Raw genomic sequence first — 23,768 nt, forward strand, 5'->3', positions numbered from 1 at the left:
TAGGAGTAATTTCATAGTCAGATTTTCATCTCTAAGTGTTCTAAACAGATTTATTTGAAAATTACTATTAAATAGCGTGTTTGTTATACAAACATTATAGGGAGAATCTTGCAGATAAGGAAGCATCAAAGCAAGGTGATAATTTACAGGCATCACTCAGAAGCAAATAGAACAGCAGTGCTAGTGTTTATTCTTAGAGGTCTCCAGTGTTAGGAAGTTTTAAAAATCATGCAATTAGGCAAATAAGGACTATGAGAAGAAACAGGAGGTGGTCAGGACTTCTCCCGCAGCTTCCTGCACAGAGGGCCCAAAGACCACGGGACTCAAGTCCCCTTGCGCTAGAGGACTCCCGTCTACAATTACGTATTGGGATGAAAACAGAAATTAGAGTATTTCAAAGGGATACCATAGTGATAAAAAGGACAAGAAAACAAGGAAACATAAGATTTAACATTATTTTCTTACTTTATCCAAATAGAGCCTAAGGTTATATTATAGTTTAAAGAGGCAGAAATTGAAAAAATACTTTGCAATCCCTAAACTTAATTTTGCAAAACAATGTGATAGCATACTAAGGGAACTTAAGTTTTAAAACTGACTCATTACAATTTATATATAATGCTTTGGTTAAATAAACCAAATCAGAAACTTATGTTGAAACACGTTTTCAATTCTCTTTGTATATTATGGTAAAGTTGACACAATAGATTAATCTACAGCCTTATAGCTTCAAAAATGGATAGTGTCAATTTTATATTCAAGTTGAATATTTAATATTTGATAAAATACGTGTTAAACAATAAATCTGTCCTGAAATTTTTACAGAAACTATATTCGCATTTGAGGGTCATACTATCAGGGCTGAAAGACAGATAAAATAATCTGAACAAGTTTCCATGACAATCTAGCAATCTATCTTTCTTTCTTTTCTTCCCTCCCTCCCTCTTCCCTTCCCTTCCTCTTTCTCTCTCTTCCTTTCTTTTAAACAGATTTCATAAAGTAAAAATTAGCATTAAGAATTAATTATGCCTGACCAGGCAGTGGCGTAGTGGACAGAGCATTGGGACTAGGATGCGGAGGACCCAGGTTCGAGACCCCAAGGTTGCCAGCTTGAGTGCGGGCTCATCTGGTTTGAGCAAAGCTCACCAGCTTGGACCCAAGGTCGCTGGCTTGAGCAAGGGGTTACTCGGTCTGCTGTAGCCCCACGGTCAAGGCACATATGAGAAAGCAATCAATGAACAACTAAGGTGTCACAACAAAAAACTAATGATTGATGCTTCTCATTCTTGTCTGTCTGTCCCTATCTATCCCTCTCTCTGACTTTCTCTGTTTCTGAAAAAAAAGGAAAAATAAAGAATTAATTATAAGTGTTCACTATTCATAAGATGTTATGCAGAAACTTTATTCTTATATACAGTAAAAAACCAATTGAAAACTAGTTATTTTAATCCTGTGTTGGTATAACAGTGTTTGTGGCAATTAACAAACCCTCAAAGACTGAGATTCAATGTCCTTCGAGTGAAATTATTTCTTACAGCGAGTATTTTTTCCATCACTGCACTCAGTAGGCTAGAGCACTCCATCCACCAATCCCAAGCAGAACCAGCATGCAGGATATTTGGTACCAAACCAAAGGATTACACTACCTTCAGTGCACTCCACTGCCTCATTTGTCCTTCCTTGTTCCAGAGAAAACAAATGTGAGTATATTGTAATTCATGATCTTAGGAAGGGCAGCCATCAATCAACCAGAGAGATAAATATCACAGAACTATGCTGGCAAACCAACATATGCATCACCATCGCCTACTATTAAGAACATAATTTGAATTCATTAAGTTTACAAAAAACAAACTCCCAAATTATGCACTTCATAACGGGAATTGTTGATTAATCATCATTCTTTCCTTCATATATCTGTGATGTTTGATTTTTAAAAATGTTTTCTAAAAAGTAAAGATAAAAAAATAAAATGTTTTCTTAAAAATGTTTTTCCATGAAATCAAGTTCTTTATAATTAAATTTTGATACATTTTTGCAAGAAGTGTTTAAAATAAACTTTATATAAAATTTTCAAAAATAACCAAAAAGATCTAAATTAAAAAAAGCAATTTTTCTGGTTCTTTCTGGTCATGATATAGGAACCTAGATTATGAATTTAGCATGTATTCTCTCAAATTTCTATATAGACAATGTAACTCCTGATAATTAACACACCATTAAATAGAAGGGAGTAGTAAGTAGCAGAATTTCCCTTGCTTAAATATGTTACTTTCTATGGCTTCCATCACACTCCATTTGTCAGAACACTGGGGAACAGTGCTTACCTACGATGACTTCTGCCTTCTTGCTGTCTTGACTGTATCGATCATTATATACACGACACCAATAGGTTCCTTGATGTTCCAAATCCACATAAGGCACCTATATCAGTATCAGAACACACACAGATTTCCTAGTCAATTTTAACTTAAATCAACTTGGAGAAAAAGTTATTTTGTATTTAAAAAATCCTACAAAACAAAATTTCATAAGGCTTTAAACCAGCAGTTCTCAACCTGTGGGTCGTGACTCCGGCGAAGGACCATATGGCTTTAGGCGACCCCTGTGTTTTGGTCCTTCGACCCCTGTCGGGGTCGCGACCCACAGGTTGAGAACCGCTGCTTTAAACAGTCCTAAATTGTTATTTCCATTCATTAGGCTCAGTATTAGTTTAAGCAAATGATACAATGAATCCAATAATAGGTGCAATATTGAGTTAGACATTTCAGTATAAGACCTTAGATATGGGCTGGTGTTGTTTTCTAGCACTTTTGCAAATATACAAATCAATGAATATTAAATAACAAGGACTTGAAACAATAATATTGAAAACACTCCCTAACAAATATGAATTTTAATGTCCACCTTAATTTTCAATCATACTATTTATTTTACATATTAGCACACACAAAGGGAACACCCCGAACACCAGCTTCCTACCATGTATGTCTTTTTTGTCTCGTGCGCTAACGGTGACTCATCCCTGAACCACTGGTAGAGGGGAAGCGGGCTGCCAACCGCCACGCACTGTAAGACCAGCGTGCTGCCCAGCAGCAGCTTCTGGGACCTCGGCTCAACGCAGATCTGCAACTTGGGTTCAGAGATGCCATCCAAACTTCCTTAAATTAAGAGAAAAATATCACAAACATAAATAGAATCTCTCAGTTCAAAATAAATCCCCCTTCCCGTAATTTAAAAAAGTGTGCTTTTAAGTCCATCCTTCCTTTCTTACAATCTTTAATGGCACCTCCCAAACTATGTTTAATAAAACTGTAGTGTTTCTAGAAATATTAAGAAATGTTCTGTGGATAAAAGAAGACTGTAGACAAATAAGTCTAGAGAACACTGGGTTAAACAAAGTTAAACAGGTGTTTTTTTATTTTATTATTATTTTTTTATTCATTTTAGAGAGGAGAGAGAAAGGGGGGGGGAGAGAGAGAGAGAGAGAGAGAAGGTGGGGAGAAGCTGGAAGCATCAACTCCCATATGTGCCTTGACCAGGCAAGCCCAGGGTTTCGAACCGGTGACCTCAGAAACAGGTGTTTTTTAATAGCAGGACTTCTCAGAGCTTTCACAGTATTAGTATGTTTGTGTATGTCAGAGGGGAAAATAGTTCAAGGGGTTTCCAAATGCGTGTGGCCGCAGAATCTTTCTGGTGGGGGCAAACTACTTATTAAAATATCGAGGGATATCTACGTTCCACACAGAAAGCTCTACATTCTCCTCTTTAAGCTGACTATTGAATTAGGAGTTCTGTTATTAGCACTGAGTACATATGGATGGGTCATCACTGGCATTGCTTCCCAAGGCAGACATCAGAAAGCGTCACTCACTGAACACTCGTTGTTACTCTGAGAGCCCCCAGGACAGGGGCTGGTCAGCGTTTATGCCGGACCAGGCCTTCCATCGTGAAATGCCTCACAAGTCTCAGGGGGTCAACAATACAATTCCATTTAGAAACATTAAATTTCATCACATGTACAGAAATATTCTAGGAAGTTATAAATACCTCTCATTAATCACGACTAGCTGTAGAGATGCTTCATTCATTTAGGTGTAGGAAAAGCTGAATTGAGAGGGAAGAATAAAAGATAGGCCAGTAACAAAAAGCCCATTTCCTTCTTACTCTTTTTGTCTGGCAAATATGATAAAGAATATAATCTTGACTTGGGCATGTGAATAAATATAATAGCATCTGATGGCTACTGTTTAGAATAGATGGGTATTTTTCCTTGATCAATACTAAAAAGACGGATGACAGGGAGCAGAAACATAGCTTGATGAGATGCTTTACTGCAGCAAATGATACACTTCCATGTCGACCTTACTCTAGAGTTTTATTCTGCAATACAATTTTTTAGGAGTAATACAGTAATTTGGGAGAAAAATGTACATTGTAGAAAGAAAGAAACCGAAAAGTGAGCAAGATTGTAGGTATTAGATATTTTTTTCTCTTCCAAAACCAGAGATAGCAACATTCAAATCCATGAAAGAAGGCAGGCCAGAAGGGGTTAGCAGCAGGCACAGACTGAGAAAGGCTCTGGGTCATCCAAAGGCGTGTGTGTGTGTGTGTGTGTGTGTGTGTGTGTGTGTGTGTGTGTAGAGAACAGAATTAAAGCACATGGGATAAAATCTTAACTGGTGACCTTATACTGGGTGTAGTGCATATGTGAGCTTTGAGGAGTAAGTAATACAGTAGTTTCGGAGAAAACTTTTGGATATTTAGAAATTATGTAAAAGTAAACATTGAAAATAAGTTAAAATAAGGTAACTCTCTTCCTAACATTCAACTTAATTACTTACCCTGGAAGCTTTCTGCTAATTCCATGACATCACAAACATCCAGCTGTGACCACTGGCTGAACTCAAAGGTGCAATTATTATTAACGCGGCAGACATAAAAGCCTGCATCTTTTACATGCACTGCGCTAAAGATGAGTTCTGATGCATTTCCGTTTGGAATCTGTGAAATAATCAGTAAGAGAGAATCAGTGAATGACTCATCAAACTATGCCTCATAAAATGTGCTGTACAAAGTGTATGATTTCTTTGGAGTTTTGAAAAGTTATCTTTTTTCCAAGTTCAAAAATATCTGTTACTCATAAGTTGTAACTGCTTCCTTCCTTCCTGCAGAAATAGGAAACGGTGTCTTCTGAACAAAGGCTACGTGGGCTTAGGATCTGTAGGGATCTACTCAGAACCCCAGAAGACATCTGAGATTCACAGATGCATAAAGAAGTCTTCTCAGAACTTCCCTTATCTCACTAAAAGCAGAAACTTCTGGGAAATGAGGCGACCATAAAGTCCTTCTTCAGGGCAGCTTTTGCTCCCAGGAAGGAGACCGAGAATAAACCTACATACAGATCCCTACGCCAGGGGAGTTTTAGGGCCACGAAGATGGAAAGACCACCTGACCACCCGCATCTATGTGAATAACCAGTATCACAAACTTTCTTGTCCCCACTTATTCTTCCAGAAACCCCTTTGCATTTCCTAAAGAAGCTGGCTGTTCTTCTCAGAGAGGTCTTTTCCCTAAATTAGGGATATAAGCTTCTTCCTCTAACTAGTCAAGGAGCTACTTCTGTGCTAAGTTTCTACATGAATAAACTTTTTCTCTTGTTAATCTGGGTTTTGACAGTTAATTCACAGGTCCTCAGGGACTGAACATAAGAAGGTGGAAAAGAAGATGTTTCCTTTCTGGCAGCCCCAACCTCTCTTGCTCCTTGTAATTTGCTCTCTGCTTTAGTGTCTATTTTTCTTTTACTGTATCATTCTCAAAAACATACTCTAGTGCCTTACACCTTAAATAAACCAATATACTCAAATATACCTCCCTTGACCCACACACCCTCTCAGGAGCACTGGGGATGGTGACCATCCTCTTTGTGAACTACGTTCCCTTCCAGGCTTCATACCACACTCCGCTGGTTTCCTCCCCTCCCCTGCGGATTCTCCTCCGGTCTCCTTGCTGGTCCCTCCTCCACCGCAGAGACTTCCAGTGTTGCCTCCCCTGATATCCAAACTGACTAGCTGACTCATCAGAATGTCTAACAGGCATTTCAAACTTAACATGTCTAAAACTAAAGTCTTGTTTTTCTCCCTAAATCTATTCCTCTCCTAATCTTCAACACCTCAGTACAGATGTCCCAAGATGCTTAAGTAAGAAGCCTTGGGGTCATCCTTGAACTCTCTTCCGTTCCCCTCATGCTCTGTTTCCAATCTACGAGGTTTGGCTAACTCTGGCCCTAAACTAAGCTGACTATGTACTTCCCTCCATCCCCAGGCCATGCACTAGCCCACACCGCCACTGTTTCTGGTTGGGCACACGCGTTCAACAACTAGTCTTCTTGCTTCCTTCAAGCAGCAGGTCTGTGTTTTAAAAACATAAATCCTGCCTGACCAGGTGGAGGTGCAATGGATAGAGCGGCGGACTGGGATGCAGAGGACCCAGGTTTGTAACCTCGAGGTTGCCGGCTTGAGCGTGGGCTCATAGACATGACCCCATGCTTGCTGGCTTGAGCCCAAGGTCGCTGGCTTGAGCAAGGGGTCACTGGCTCAGCTGGAGCCCCTCATTAAGACACATATGAGAACGCAATCACTGAACAACTAAGGTGCTGTAATTATGTGTTGATGCTTTCATCTCTTTCCCTTCTTGTCTGTCTGTCCTTCTCTCTCTCATAAAAAAAATTCTATCATGTTATTTCTCCTGCTTAACACGTCAGTGGCTTCTCACTTTATATCACCCTGTTTATTTTCCTCGTAGTGCTTTAGAGATTATCTTCTTTGTGGCCTGTCTCCCCCTGGGGGAGGCAGGGCACCCCCACCAGCCTCAGAACTCAGCCTGTTCCTCCGGCACTTGCTAAGTGAGCATCTCCATCTCCTACACGGGACCGAACACATCAGAGCCATCTGACAAAGTGTGACCTGTTAGCACTCTCCCGTCTACTGAAGCTCGTCACGTCTAAGACGCATGCCTGCCCCCTACGCCTCTGCCTTTCTCAAATCCGGACAACTGACAAATGACATACTCAATAGAGTAAGTTTTACCTGTTATTTCTTCCTCAAAAGGCATGTGTTAAAACGAAGCAACTTAGCAATGGAGACAATATGGTAAAAATAACTTTAGTTACCATCTCTTGAGAGCCTCGGCAACAGAACACCCTAGTGCTCAGATTCTCACCCCCCCACCCCCAATGACAGGCACTCATGTCGCTAATAATGACCACCAGGGTTGCAACACAGGCCTGTTTAGCTCCGAAGCCTACACGCAACCTTTTCACTACAGTCCACAGCTACTCTGCCTTCCTTGTGTGTGAGGGATGGAAAGAAAAGAACTGTAAAAAAAAAACACATGTGTTTCTTCTACGGCATAGGGTGACCCCATTAAAGGAAAGACCCTAACTTAGAATGACTCTTTAATTTAGTTTGAAGTTTGGAAATGTAGATGTACAGTTGAGTTTGGAAGACAGCTTAGTGATCTAACAGGTGGAACAGAATATGGAGTTTCAAGATCTGATCTAGGAGGCGAGGGGTGCGGGGAGATGGAGGGATGAGGGAGGGAAGTCCACCACATGGGACACAACACAGGCCAGGCAGTGAGAACTCCCCAGGGGCAACATGGCTCAAAAAATTTTTTTAGATAGGAAGACAAGATGGCAGTGGAGTAGGCGGACGTACCAACATCCACCTCCCAGAACCAAAGTGGATTACAGAATAATTTTAAGAACTATCATCTGGAAAAACCAACTTTGGACTAAACTAAGAGGACTCTTCAACCAAGGAACACTGAAGAAGCCGCACCAAGACTGGTAGGAAAAGCGGAAACATGGAGAGGGCTGCCCAGCTCCCTGGAGCGAACGGCAGCCGGAGAGACTCGCAAGGCAGGAAGTGAGTTTAGCAGAGAGGGGAAGGTCCTGAGTCCCGGGAACGAAGCCCCAGCCTGCAGCCCCAGAGCCCAGAAGAGGCGTAAGGACAGTATTTAGCTGGGAACAAGTCAGGATACTGTTTGTGAGAAAGAGTCTGATTTCTCAGACCCAGGATTCTTCTTAAAGGGACCGTGCAGAAAACCTCTCTCACAACCACTCACCCGGGGCTCTGGGGGATGGGGAGAGAGGATAATACGAGAGTAGCAGGAAAAGAGTGTAATCTAGGAGGCACAGGGAGAAACATTTTGGGAGACAGCCACCCTAACCCCTGGGACGAATAACTCCCCAAATCTGAAGTGAATATTTTCTCTGGAAACAGCAATACCAGCAAAGGGAAGCAGGACACCAGCCAAACAAGCTCTCCCATGGCACTCAGAGCAGAGTCGCTCTAGAAGGAGGGAGCTTTTGGGACTACAGTAGTGAGTGTTAGGGTCTGAACTGCAGCACCCCCACCCACATGGCTGAGGGCTCGCCGGAGGGCGGGCGGTAGCGGGAGACAGAAGTGTGGTTCTGTTGGCAGGGGTGGAAGCTGGCTGGCCACCACTGGGCTCAGGTGTAAGCTCAGTCCTGCCCAGCTGGGGAGGAGGAGGCATGAAAAAGCGGTTAAGCCCAGCTGCCGGCAGCCTGTAATCCAGCCTGCGGAGAAGGGCAGGAACCCCGGAAAGGGTGGAGACCAGCCCCTGAGCAAGGGTGCAGGAGCACAGCCTTGCCCCGCTCGTGCAACCCAGGTTTGTGGTCTGACTTGGGAGCTGGCTCCTCCCGTGGGGGTGGAGCGAAAAGCCCAGAACAGGTAGAGTTCCGCTACTGAGCTGAGCGTGGGCATGCAGTCCTGCCCCGCCAGTAGAGCCAAGGCTAGCAGCCATTCCACGAACAGGCTCCTCCTGCAAGGGCGGGGCGAAAGCCCGGAAACAGGCGGAGACCCGCAGCTGAGCAAAGGTGCTCACCACTGCCCTCAGGGCCGAGCATAACACCACCCACGAGGTTGGGGCAAAGGCCAAGGCCACCAAGGCTTGTGTACCCGAGCACGTGATCACAGCCACTCCCGTGAAGAGATAATGAGGAGGCAGAGAAATGCAACACAAATGAACCAAGAGAAATCCCCAGAAAAGTTCCTAAATGAATCAGATATAACCAAATTACCAGATGCAGAGTTTAAAATAACAATTGTTAGGATGCTCAAAGATATTAGAACAACAGATGGTCATTACGAACACCTAAATAAAGAGATAGAAAATATTAAAAAGGATATTGAAATAATAAAAAAGAATCAGTCAGAAATGACAAATACAGTATCTGAAATAAAGAACACAATGGAAGGAATAAAAACGATGGATGAAGCGGAGAATCGAATCAGCGAGTTAGAGGACACGATAAATAAAGGCACGGAAGCAGAGCAGAAAAAAAAAAGAAACTCAAAAAGTCTGAGGAAACTCTGAGAGCTCTGTGACAACATGAAGAGAAATAACATCTGCATCATAGGGGTTCCTGAAGAAGAAGAGAAAGAACAAGGGATAGAGACTTTGTTCAAACATATCATAGCTGAAAACTTCCCTCAATTAAGGCAGGAAAACATCTCACATGTTCAGGAAGCACAGAGAACTCCATTAAGGAGAAACCCAAAGAAATCAACACCAAGACACATCATAATTAAAATACCAAAGCTAAGTGATAAAGAGAAAATATTAAAAGCTGCTAGAGAAAAAAGGACTATCACCTACAAAGGAGCCCGCATAAGGATGACTTCTGACTTCTCAACAGAAACACTTGAGGCCAAAAGGGAATGGCAAGAAATATTCAAAGTAATGCAGAACAAGAGCCTACAACCAAGACTACTTTATCCAGCAAGGCTATCATTTAAAATTGAAGGAGAAATAAAAAGTTTTATAGACAAAAAAAACCTCAAGGAATTCACTGCAACCAAACCAAGGCTGCAAGAAATGCTAAGGGACCTGTTGTAAACAGATCAAAGGAGAAAAAGAATATAGCAAAAGAGGAATACAGTTTTAAAGAATAAAATGGCAATAAACAATTACATATCAATAATAACCTTAAATGTAAATGGATTAAATGATCCGATCAAATGACATAGGGTAGCTGCATGGATAAGAAAACAGGACTCATACATATGCTGTCTACAAGAGACATACCTTAAATCAAAAGATGCACACAAACTGAAGATAAAAGGATGGAAAAAAATATTTCACGCAAATGGAAATGAAAAAAAAGCTGGAGTAGCAATACTTATATCAGACAAATGGACTTTAAAACAAAGACCATAGTTAGAGATAAAGAAGGTCACTACATAATGATAAAGGGAGCAATCCAAAAGGAAGAAATAACTGTTATAAATATCTACGCACCTAATATAGGAGCACCTAAATACATAAAGCAGACTCTGATGGATTTAGAGGGCGAGATCAACAGCAATACTATAATAGTAGGGGATTTCAATACCCCACTAACATCACTAGATAGATCCTCAAGAAAGAAAATTAACAAAGAAACAGCAGACTTAAAGGACATATTAGATCAACATGATTTAATAGATATCTTCAGAATCTTTCACCCTAAAGCAGCAGAATATATATTCTTTTCAAGTGCTCATGGTACATTCTCTAGGACAGACCACATGTTAGGGCACAAAAGCAGTCTCAACAAATTTAAGAAGATTGAAATCATATCAAGCACTTTCTCTGATAGCAATAGAATGAAACTAGAAATCAATCACAACAGAAAAACTGAAAAATACTCAAACACTTGGAAACTAAATAGCATGTTATTAAATAATGAATGGGTTAACAATGAGATCAAAGAAGAAATTTAAAAATTCCTAGAAGCGAACAATAATGAGCATACATCAACTCAAAATTTATGGGACACAGTAAAAGCAATCCTGAGGGAAGTTTATAGCATTACAGGCATACCTCAAGAAGCTAGAAAAAGTTCAAATAAACAACTTGACCCTTCATCTAAAAGAACTAGATAAAGAACAGCAAGTAAAGCCCAGAGCTAGTAGAAGGAAGGAAATAATAAAGATCAGAGCAGAAATAAATGACATAGAGGCTAAAGAAACAATATAGAGGATCAATGAAACCAGGAGCTGGTTCTTTGAAAAGGTAAACAAGATCGATGAACCTTTAACCAGACTCATCAAGAAAAAAAGAGAGAGGACTCAAATAAATAAAATTAGAAACGAGAGTGGAGAAATAACAACTGACACAACAGAAATACAAAATATTGTAAAATACTATGAAGAACTGTATGCCAAAAAACTAGACAACCTAGATGAAATGGACAAATTCCTTGAAACATATAATCTTCCAAAAATCAATCTGGAAGAATCAGAAAACCTAAACAGACCAATTACAACAAATGAGATTGAAACAGCTATCAAAAATCTCCCAAAAAAGAAAAGTCCTGGGCCTGATGGCTTCACAAGTGAATTCTACCAAATATTCAAAGAACTAACTCCTATCCTTCTCAAGCTATTTCAAAAAATTCAAGAGGAAGGAAGACTTCCAAGCTCCTTTTATGAGGCGAGCATAATTTTGATTCCAAAACCAGGCAAAGACAACACAAAAAAAGAAAATTATAGGCCAATATCCCTGATGAATTTAGATGCAAAAATCCTCAACAAAATATTAGCAAACTGGATCCAGCAATATATGAAAAAAATCATACACCATGATCAAGTGGTATTTATTCTGGGGAGGCAAGGCTGGTACAATATTTGCAAATCAATCAATGTGATTCATCACATAAACAAAAGGAAGGAGAAAAACCACATGATAATTTCAATAGATGCAGAAAAAGCATTTGATAAAATCCAGCACCCATTCATGATCAAAACTCTCAGCAAAGCCTGACCAGGTGGTGGCGCAGTGGATAGAGCGTCGGACTGGGATGCAGAAGGACCCAGGTTCGAGACCCCGAGGTCGCCAGCTTGAGCGCGGGCTCATCTGGCTTGAGCAAAGAGCTCACCAGCTTGGACCCAAGGTCGCTGGCTCCAGCGGGGGGTTACTCGGTCTGCTGAAGGCCCGCGGTCAAGGCACATGTGAGAAAGCAATCAATGAACAACTAAGAAGTCGCAACGCACAACGAGAAACTGATGATTGATGCTTCTCATCTCTCTCCGTTCCTGTCTGTCTGTCCCTGTCTATCTCTGCCTCTGTAAAAAAAAAAAAAAAAAAAAAAAAACCTCTCAGCAAAGTGGGAATACAGGGAACATACCTCAACCCATCTATGACAAACCCACAGCCAATATCATACTCAATGGGCAAAAATTAAAAGCAATCTCCTTAAGATCAGGAACAAGGCAGGGGTGCCCCCTTTCACCACTCTTATTCAACATAGTTCTGGAAGTCCTAGCCACAGCAATCAGACAAGGAAAAGAAATAAAAGGCATCCAAATTGGAAAAGAAGAAGTAAAACTATCATTATTTGCAGATGATATGATATTGTATATAGAAAATTCTAAAAGTCTCAGTCAAAAAACTACTGGACCTGATAAATGAATTCAGCAAGGTGGCAGGATATAAAATCAATACTCAGAAATCAGAGTTATTTTTACACACTAACAATGAACTGTCAGAAAGGGAAATTAAGGAATCAATCCCCTTTACCATTGCAACCAAAAAAATAAAGTACCTAGGAATAAATTTAACCAGAAAAAAAAAGAAAAACTTTTTTTTTAATGTTTATTTTACTGATTTTAGAGAGAGAAAGGAAGAGAGCAGGAGAGAGACAGGAACATCAACCTGTTCCTGTATGTGCCTTGACTGAGGATCGAACCAGTAACCTCTGTGCTTTGGGACGATGTTCCAACCTACTGAACTATCCAGCCATGGCTCGAAGAAGTTTTAAGAAAAGAGAATTCCAATATGTGATTTTTAAATTGTTTCTTGGGAGGTGCAGGAATACAATACTTCCACAAGAAGAAAAAAATGGCCCGCCTACCCAGCCACCTGAGTTCTACTTCAGAATCTCACAACAGCTCAAATCTTTAGAGTACATGAAACACTTAAAATAATAATGCATTAGCCTTCCATGTCACCTGCAAAATCTGTAAAGATTTTTTATAGATAGCTTAAAATATACTGATGATGTTTCCTCTTTGTTAACACTGTTGCTCCAAGTAATCCCTACTTTCCACAATTTTAGAGGAGATCATTGGTTTTCTTATTTCTTATAATTTTTTTGTGAAATAATTATTATTGAATACAGCAATGTCTATCAGATCGAAATTCTTAAAAACATACTGAGGCTACTAACAATAATTCATTTTCTATCATTTATCTTATGACAAAGGAATTAAAAGCCATTAAAAAAATTACCTCTTTGTTCATTTTGAACCATTGATATTGTACAAAAGGATGTCCAGTTGCCCGGCAACAGAGTTTCACAAACTGGCCAGCCAAGACTGCCTTTGATTCTGGGTTTACAGTGATCTTTATGCCTTAAAAAGAAAAAAAAAAAAAGTTAAGTAAATAAAGTCACAGGAAAGGGGCTTTCCTTGTTTATATTTCTGAAACCAAAAAAAGAAGTATTTTGGAAATAACCTTCATATTCATCCTTGTTATAAATCACCCAATTCGCATTTCCTCCACACCAGGTTATGAGCTTGTGAAGTTCCAGGCTTTGTAAAACCGGGAGGAAAGAAACAAGACTTTCATCTGTTGTACTTCCCATAACCATGGGGAGTGTTGTTTGTCATACTTGTTCAATTCTTAGAAATATTTTTTCCACATTCTAACATGTCTGAAATCAGGATGCACTTATAAAAGCTGTCTGCCAGGTGGGGCTCACAAGGTGGTTTTCAGTGCCAACTCTTTGAATATCTGCTCATAAATGCTCACATGGCTGGCAAGTCAATGGAGTTAGTATGCTGTTAGTAACACAGTGTTGAGTTGAAATGCCACTAAAAATGTTTGCAAAGACATCTGAATCTCAATGCTGTGACCTAGTATTAAAATGAAAAATTATTCCGTAAGCAGAAAGGCACACAACCATAAGTATTCAACGTTTAGGTGTGACAAGAAGAAAATTAAGTAGCAATAGAAGAGAACAGGTGTGAATCTGAAAAATACAGGAATCCTGGCAATTTGATTTCAAATGTGAATGTCTTATAACTATCTCGAACCTAACATGCCCCAAATGCCTCCTGAACAAAGGCCACCGTCCACGAGACCCTGCGGCCGACCCTCTCTCAGGGAAGTGCACGGGTTTCCAGCCTAGCCCCATGTGTCCGGTTACTGAGGACAACCCTGAGCAGCTGTCCCAGAATCCCTCCTGCTCACTCCCGTGCTCTCCACCTGGGATTTACCTTCAAGTCCCGTCTGTTAAGCTCTTCTATGTCTCATCACGATCTTCAGCCACGCCACCACCAGCTCTGGACTGATCTATCCCTGCAGCCTGCTTACCTGTTTCCTCGCTTCCAACTGGCAGCCCAACCACTCCTGTGATCCCCACCCTCCACTGACCTCCTGTTACTCAGAAAGACCGGAACTCCTTCCCGAGGCCGGCGAGGGCCTCCGTGCCCTGACTGCTCTGTCCTCGTCCCCTGCCATTCTCCTCCTTGCTTGCCAGGCTCCAGACACCCCGGTGCTCTTTCCTTCAGAGGGCAAGCTACCTGCTGCCTGTCCCCTCCCTCGCCCTCCGCGGCAGGCAGTCCCTCCAGCCCCTCTGTTCCAGGGCAGAGCCTCCAGCTCCTTCAGGAAGCTTCTCTAAGTGAGCTGCTCCCCCACCCTGTTCTCCGTCACATTCGCCTGCTTTGTGGTCTTCATCGCATTTATTACCTGAAACCGGTTTCTGACTGTCTGCCTCCTCGACTAGAACAGAAGCTTTGCGAAAGCAGCGACCTTGTCTTTCTTTCTTAGTCACCAGTCTTCCTGACACCGAGAACCGTGCCTGGCATAGGGTAGTACAGTTGGTGGTCAGTGCACATTTGTTGAATGAATGCATAATAATAATTGCTGTAGCAGCAATTTCCTGACTGCCCCACATTGCCAGGCATTTTGATCTCTCACCTTCAAAATTACCATGAGTTAGATATTAATTAGATCTATGTTACAGTGAAGAAAATGACGGTAAGTTGCAGGCCACCCACATTCTCTTGGGTAAATTATTTAACTTCTCTGAGACAAAATTGTTTTTCACTGTAAAGACGGCAGAACCAGGAACACAGTTTTCTTGGGCTTTACAACCCTCATACCTTTGTCATCCCAAACTCCTATTTCTCTAATTTTTGAGGCTAAATACAAAAACTGAATATACTTAGTGTGATCACTTCATATACATGCCATTTTCCAGTGACTCTGAACGGGTCTCCCATGCTAATCCCACCTTCCGCCACAGTGAGCTTCTCTCACTGACAGGGCCGTGCCCAGCAGCAAGCAGTCTCGCGTCACGACAGTGCTTACATGCTTACACATGGCACATAATCTCTGCTACTGTACAAAGAGAAAAGGGATGAGAACGATGGAAATTAAAAGGCTTTCTCCCGCCTGACCAGGTGGTAACACAGCGGATAGAGCGTAGGACTGGGATGCAGAGGATCCAGGTTCAAAACCCTGAGGTCACCAAATTGAGCACAGGCTCATCTGGTTTGAACAAAGCTCACCAGCTTGAGCCCACGGTCACTGGCTCGAGCAAGGGGATACTCGGTCTGCTGTAGCCCCACCGCCCACTCCCGGCAAGGCACATATAAGAAAGCAATCAATGAACAACTAAGGTGCCGCAACGAAGAATTGATGCTTTTCATCTCTCTCCCTTCCTGTCTGTCTGTCCCTATCTGTCCCTCTCTCTCTGTCTCTGACACACACACACACACACACACACACACACACACACACACACAGGCTTTCTCCCGAGAGTGCCTTGCAAAGGAACAAAGGACTTGGAAAGGACCCACATGGCCAGAATGTTCTAAAAGGGACCCTTCCTTTGTGTGGGAGACAAGACTCAATGATTTTTTAATGTTCACTCAAACTCAAAGTTTATATGTCTGTCCTGTACCAACGATTTTCAAAAAGCTAGCAAATACAGGTATTTATTACTTACTGCTTCAAAGTCTGAGAACTGAAAGGAAAAATGTGATTTGGAAACCGCCCCTGGCAAGTAGTAAAGAAGAGAAGTCACAATACCTCCCATGCTGTAACCACACATATTTCCTCCCGCCCACACAGCACCGTGCGACAGGGACTTGGTCAGCCCGTAACCACCACACGGTGCCCACCAGTCAGCAGTGCCGAGCAGAGGTAAAGAGAGAAGACAGCACCGCGCTATGGGGAGGGTGCCCCAGGGCACACAAATGGAAGTCTCATTTTCAAAGTCGAATGCAGTGCTTCCTGACAAACCAGCCTGTTTTCAGATAACATCTGCGAAGAAGTCAAAGAGGTAACTGGATTTCCTGTAGGCCCCGAAGACTGTGCTCGGGTATGACAGAACACGGGGATTGTGCCTTCAACACTCACCGAAACAGACGGATGGGAGGGATTCCTGCCCTGACAAAGGATTCATCAGAATCTGCCTTTAAGTTTCTCTCTCACCATGCACTTAAATACCGATGCAATTTACCAACAGCTCTTCCAGGAACAGATCGGCGGGATCCACGACCGGGCATCTATACTGCTCACAAAAATTAGGGGATATTTCAAAAATGAATATGACGCGGTAAAATATCCCCTAATTTTTGAAAGCAGTGTATTTTCAGAGGCCATGAACAACAACAACAAAAAATCTTCCCATCAGTTTCCATCTAAAACTTTTCCTCAAAGGTATTCCAAAAATTTCTAAGATATCATTGAAGACCACTCCAATGTTCCAGAATAAATAAATACCACTTGTCTTCCTCTAACAATCTCCCTTTGGCACACAACCAAAGTGTGTCCAGGTATGTCCCTGTTACAAGCCGACTTACGTTTGCATCTCCTGTGGCTGAACCCGGCTCCTCGTCACATTCCTGTTCCACATGGCCCACGATCCTGACACCCTGGTGAAGACACTGTCTTCCAGACCCCAGTCACCGCTCCCTTCCCAACTCTCTCTTTCTTCTGATCTTTACTATTGATAGTACCCATTCCACTTTTGCCTCTATTCACTTCTTGATATTTTCCTCCTTTTGAAAATTTCTGTCACTCATGAAACAAGAATAAAGTCCCTTATAAATAAAATCTAAGAGGCAACTGAGTTTCCCAAATAATCCAGAGATTTCCCAGCATTATGGAGATGACCATGAGTTCAGGTCAGTATTAGCGGAGCTGGGTTCTAACCTATCTTTGTAACTGTGACTCTAGACAAACATTAACTTAGAAAAATCTCATGTTCCACAGAAATGCTTGCTCACATTTAAAATTTAAATGTTCATGAAAGTACTCTTCTGTGCCTTTACAGAACCGTGAAGATAAAATGTGAAGTAAAGGCATTTTGGGCTCTGGTCAGTTTGCTCAGTGGATAGAGCGTTGGCCCAGTGTATGGGCATCCTAGGTTCAATTTCCAGTTAGGGAACACAAGAGAAGTGATCATCTGCCTTGCTTCCCCCTTGCTCTTCCCCTTCTCTCCCTCTTCCCTCCCGAAGCCACTGGCGCGACTGGTTTGAGCACTGGTCCCAGGCACTGAGGATGGCTCAGTTGGTCCAAGCACATCAGCTCATGCACTAAAAATAGCTCACATGATTCGAGCATTGGCCCCAGACAGGGGTTGCCAAATGGATTCCAGTTGGGGCGCATGCGTGAGTCTGTCTCACTATCTCCCTTCCTCTCACTTAAAATATAAATTTTTTTTTTTAAAAAAGTCATTTTGGATACTAAAGAATAATATTCAACAATCTTTGCTCTTGTATTAGAGACAAAAATGTAATAAAAAATAAAATTAATATAAGAACCATAACAATGGGTGTGCTCACTGGGGAAGTAAAAAGAAAAGTGAAGTGCAATGAAAGAAAAAGAGGTGGGGTAAATGGAGAGACGCCACTGAAGAGTCCCACATGACATCTGCTACGGGCAGAGAGTGAAGCACCTTGTACATAAAGGATGAGATAAAAGGGCAGTATCACAAAACTGGAGTTGGAAAGAACCTTAGATTTAACCTAATGAAACCTACATGTGAAATGTTAATTTTCTCTAAATGCCCCTCATTGTCTAGCCTCTCCTAAACCACTTCCAGGTCAGGGTATTACTTCCTTGGCGGCCATTTTGTGATCTATATAACTCTAACTGATCAAGCCTATAATACGCACTCAAAATGCTTTCACTTAAAAACAAAACAAACAAAAACATCTTACATCTTATTTTTTTTTTAGAGAGAAAGAGAAAGAGAGAGAGAGAGAGAGAGAGGCAGGGACAGAGAGACAGGAAGAGAGAGATGAGAAGCATCAATTCTTTATTGCAACACCTTAGTTCTTCACTGATTGCTTTATCATATGTGCCTTGACAGGGGGTTGGGGGGAGGCAACAGCCAGCTGAGCCAGTCACCCCTTGCTCAAGTTAGCGACCTTTGGGCTCAAGCCAGCGAACATGGAGGTCATGTCTATGATTTCATGCTCAAGCCAGTGAGCCCGTGCTCAAGCCGGAGACCTCGGGATTTCGATCCTGTGTCCTCTGTGTCCCAGGTTGATGCTCTATATCCATTGTGCCACCGCCTGGTCAGGCGAAACAGAAACTTCTTGAACAGCACATCTAAGTTTATCTACATTTGCCAAAGATACAGATGCCAATATCGATTACTTTGGGATCAGGATTTTCGATCCTTTAATGGAAAAAAAAGGGAGGGGTCTAAAAAACCATGATGGACTTTTGGCTCAAATCATTTCAGCACATTCATTTACCCCCCCCCCCCTTTAATTCCCACTGAAATGACCAAACAACGAGTGCTGGAAAATGGGAATGGGAATGGACACCATCCAAGCAGAAAACTTGAGCCATTTCTCTAACAAAGTGCAGGAAGACCAGACTGAGGGCAAGCTGGCCCGCCCCCGAGCTGCAGAAAAGCCCAAGTAGGGAGAAAACAGAAGCAAACCATGGTGCTCCTGCAGAAACACCTCAGGTGTCAGCACCCACAGAGAGCAAGACCCCTGGGAGAGCTCCCCTCTGCTCAGGCCTCCTGCCAGGGAGGGACCACTGACGTTAGCTCCTCATCAAGGGAGGAGATGGGGGAGCACTGCCCCAGCTCCGTGGGGACTCCTGAAACCGACACGTCATAGGAACTCGGCCAGGCGACACTGCTACGTAGACGGGTCTGCACTAGCAACTAGTTATTCCTACCCCACAGTTTTGCAATGAGAAACACACATCAAGCATCCAATACAGTGCACAACACAGAGGAGGCATTTACAGGAGCCCTGTTTTGTCATCTACATTAGGCCTTGTAAAGCAGAAGACACTCTGAAAGTCCAAGTTTCCGGACCTACAATCCAGAGTCCTTCCCATTTATAGACTTTTCTGCTACCTTCCTGCACCTGTTACCCCTCTTCTCCTCCCAGCGGGCCCACTTTTGTTTGGTCACCCATGCACAGGTTCTGTTTGGTGTGGTTTCTGGAAAGTTGACTCAACCCAACTCTCCTCCTGGCTCTAAGCCAGGCAACTCAGCATGTTCCATCTCCCTGGCCACTGCGACAGGTGCAGGGACAGCGTGTGACCAAAGTTAGTTAACGAGGGTGCATCTTATGATTTTTGCTGGGACAAAGATGAATGCAGGCACAGCTAATAGAGATCTTGTGCCCATGCGGAAAGTCAGACTTAGAGGGCAGCCAGTGACAAGCAAGGGACAGCAAAGACGAAGAGAAACCAGCGCCTAGGCAACAGGGTGGCGCCCCGCCTCCTCTCAGGGCTTTCACTTAGAAGAACCAACATACTCCCTCTCCTATGCCAGTCTGAGTGGGGGATTCCTGGTACGTGTTACCGATAGCACTACCATGTGCCCCTGGCCCCCCAACTCCAGAACTGACAAAGTGAAAACTAAGATCTGAATTACATTAACTTAAAAATATAATTACAGACAACTTTGTTTTGTAATAAAAATTGCATACATCAAAACCATGTGAAATAGAGAGCATCCAGTCCTGAGTCCACAGCCCTCCAGATCGCGACTGACTTCCCTGCGCCCAGGGACCTGTGAAGGCAGAGCGGACACTCAGGAAAGGAGGGCTGCGGTGCTGCTGCCGACAGAGGGCTGAGAGGACCGGACCCCCTGCCCACACCACCTGGACGGCCGGGACACTTTCCTATTCCTTACATCTCACTTTGGAAGTGAGACACTTCACTCAATATTGATATATCCACAAAAAAAAATCATACGGTTGAGTCCATCAACATTTAAAAGCATCATGTTGGCAAAAAAAAAAACCACACCACAAAATCCACACTAAATATTTGTCATACTTGCTTTAGCTCATTCATATACACACATACATATAAAGAAATATGTGTATGTTTAGTTGTTTGGCTATACTATTTCAACAGAAATCACAGAAATTTTACCCCTAAATATTTTAGCATGCAACTCCTTGGAATAAAGACATTACTCTATGGAAGTATGACACCATTATCACATAATTCCCCAATATCTAACATGCAGGTTATATTCAAATTGTTCTACTTGCCCAAAATGTCTTAAATAGCAGATTTTTCAAAACCACAATCCAATCAGTGTTTATGCATTATATTTATTTGCTTTTTATATGTTCTTTACTATGTGTCAAATTTGGGGAAAATGTGGCTCCATAATTTACCTTTCCAAAAATATTGAACACAATTCACCTGGTTGGCTACGACAGCTTGTTCCCAGTTTGTGTCCAGGAACTCGTGGGGCAGATGGCTGGGGGAAAACCCACCTGGGGGGCTGAGGAGCTGCAGCACCTCGGTGTGCTCCAGAGTCTGCAGGAAGTCGCTCAGCTCCGTGACGGTGCAGCCCTTCTCCCCCAGCAGCCTCAGCAGACACAGGCTCGGGCTTCCTTCGGGCTCTAAGACCTGCAGGGAGCACTGCTCCAAGTCCAGACAACTGAAAACAACAGACGGAGTTCAAGTCAAAAATGTCCTTTGATACAATATATGCCCGCTCTGTGTTTGGCACCATAGGTGTTGCAGGAAATAAATCTCCATGTGTGGAGTGGTGAAAACCGATGACATCAAGAATGCCCCTGTTCTTTCTTCCTCCTTCCGCCACCACAGGGGATTCCTCTCTATTGTCATGGCCAACTCAGCTCCCATGACTACAGGGGAATGAGAGAAATCTAGAGACTTGATATGAGAGAAATCTGTCCTTGGGACTAGGGAACAGGAAGACCACGTATTTCTCTACTCTTTCTTGTGTGTGTGTGTGTGTGTATATATATATATATACACACACACACACACACACACAAACACATATATATATATGCATATATATAAAATAGAAGATGACCCAAAGAAGCATACATCTTTGACACATATTGAAAAGTGAGAAAAAATTTAAAATATAAAAACCATTCTTAGCTCATAAACTGTAGAAAACCAGGTAGTGGCCTGAATTTGTCCCATGGGCCACTGTTTTCAGACCCCTGATCTATATGTTTTATTCGACATGATTTTGCCTAAAAACCATGAGCTTTTCTTTCATAAGATGCCTTAACGAGATTACAGTACTCCTTGAAAACAGAAACCCCATCATATATATATTAAATATATATATTTAATCCCTCAATACCTAAATTTGTCTTGTCCATATTAATTATTAAAAGCTGAATGATTACTGAGTGAATTCCAATCATAATGAAAAACCTAGACGCCTGTTGGAAGGTCAAACAGCTGTGGCAGAGTTAAGGTTAGCAAGCTTTCATGTGACTTAAAATTATTTCAATCCACATTCATTTTTATCAGTTTTATTAAAAGGCTGCCACAGCATTTATATAATGGTCACCCAAGAGGTATATAATTCTGTGATAAAGTTGGTTATCTCATAAAAAATGTATTCAACCAAAATAATTTCAATAGTAATATCATCTAGCTCAAAGGAGTGTTAAAATTAAATTAGGTAATCCATGTAAAAAGAATTTAGCACAATGCTTGGCAAATAATAAGCACTCAATAAAAACTATACAATAAAAACTTAGGAATATCAAAAGAATATTAAGGTTAATTTCTTAATTGTGTTTATTTCTGAAACTATTTTAGCTTTACCTTAAAAAGGGTTTTGAATAGCTACTATTTTGTTACCCTGATTTTGTCCTCCAAGGCTTCCTATCACTGTATTAACTAGGTATTCTTTACTAAGCATCCTAGTTAAATTTACATATTTGATATTCTTGTTAAATGTGGATCTTCATAATATAGATCCATTCCAAAATTCTGCACATTAGCCCAGAGGCAGCACAATCTGAAGCCATGGTAAACTGATAAAAATATGGACAAGAGTGTTTTTTACCTAAAGATTGTCTTTCCTATATTTTAAAGTGTTAAAGTGCTCTTTCTTTTATGAAATGATGGTGACTACAGTGGTAGGAAAAACAAAAACTGAAGATGCCTGTTGGTCCTTTATTTTGTAAAAATTTCTTTGACTAGTCCTCGTAATGGTCAGGCCAAGGAATCAGTATTAAAGACAATGTAAGGATTGCCAATTTTTCAAAAAATAAGAATATGAGATTTATAAAAACAAAGGTGCTAAATATAATTTTTATCATTCAGAAAGGTTATCAGGATTTGATACAAGAAATTAAACCATTGTGTCAAATGCAACCAAGTGATACTTTAATTAATGCTTATACTGATACAGAGAAACTAAAAAACAAATTGCCTTTTTTCTCCCAAAATAAAGATCAAATTGAAGCAGACAATGATTTCTCTTCCAAAACAAGAGGCAGAGCGGTAAAACAAATTTCTCTATCTCCTTTCCTTTTACTAATTTTCCTCACGAGCGCTGGCTTTCAGCTAAGATGATGCTTACACACACCCAATTTTTCTTTCTTTCCCTTTTTAGTTACATTCCTGTAAGAGTGTGCTTTGAAGTGGTTTCTACCAGCCCTAAGTTGGAATTTCTGATTTAATTTAAAAGACTTTGAACAAAATGGACTTTGCTTTTTAAAAATATATCTACATTTATCTTTTAAAAACATATAATCAAATAAAGCATACGAGTCACTCTTTAGGGTACAGACCGTGGCACTGCTTTTAGGTTCATGTGCTTCTCTTGGTACAGTTAGTCTCTGGAGTCTTTATTCCTTAAGTCAACAACTATTTACTAATCACCTAAAATAAGCCAGCCTTTTTTCCTATTGAGGATATAGCAGCAAACAAAATTCTCTACCCTCCCGTATTTGTCTACCAGAAAAGTTGTGTGTGTGTGTGTGTGTCTCTCTCTCTGTCTCACACACACACAATTTCTCTCTCTCTCTTATCTACTCCATGGTCTTAGGTGCTATGGAGAAAAAACACACAAAGCAAAGCAGAGGGACAGACAATGCTGGAGCAGAGGGCAGATGGCAGGGATAATTTTAAATAATGTGATCAGAGAAGAACTCTCTGTGAGGGTGACTTGTAAACACACATTTGAAGGGGTGAAGGAGCAAGTCACCTGGTTCATCTGTGAGAGCAACCCTAGACGGGGTAGACAGCAGCACAAAGACCCTATCGTGTTCACGGAGAAGTAAGAAAGCAGGTTTAAATTGAGCAGAGAAAGGAGACAGGGTAGAATATCAGGTCCAAGAGTTTAGTGGTAGCTAAATGGTGTTTTAACTTTAAGTTGTGATAAAGGAAGGATAAGACCTGATTTAATGCTGTAAAAGAATCATTCTTCCTGATCTATCGGGAATGGACTGGGGGTGGGGGCAAAG

General features: G+C 41.5%; 1 protein-coding gene across 2 annotated transcripts in view; it reads right to left on the bottom strand.

Moving 5' to 3' along the window:
• MALT1 (MALT1 paracaspase) overlaps positions 1-23,768 on the bottom strand; it is a 65,032-nt gene that overhangs the window by 36,153 nt on the left and 5,111 nt on the right. Inside the window, exons 2-7 of one of the 2 annotated variants that reach the window (XM_066246515.1) lie at positions 20,793-20,959; positions 13,300-13,421; positions 4,845-5,004; positions 2,983-3,161; positions 2,328-2,424; positions 1,647-1,679 (exon numbers count right to left, since the gene is read on the bottom strand). In XM_066246515.1, coding sequence (XP_066102612.1) covers positions 1,647-1,679; positions 2,328-2,424; positions 2,983-3,161; positions 4,845-5,004; positions 13,300-13,421; positions 20,793-20,959 — 758 coding nt within the window. The remainder of the gene's footprint in view (positions 1-1,646; positions 1,680-2,327; positions 2,425-2,982; positions 3,162-4,844; positions 5,005-13,299; positions 13,422-20,792; positions 20,960-23,768) is intronic. The other variant, XM_066246516.1, reaches the window with a different exon arrangement.

This window comes from Saccopteryx bilineata, chromosome 11 (assembly GCF_036850765.1).
Source record: "Saccopteryx bilineata isolate mSacBil1 chromosome 11, mSacBil1_pri_phased_curated, whole genome shotgun sequence".
In the NCBI taxonomy this organism is placed as follows: Eukaryota; Metazoa; Chordata; class Mammalia; order Chiroptera; family Emballonuridae; genus Saccopteryx; species Saccopteryx bilineata.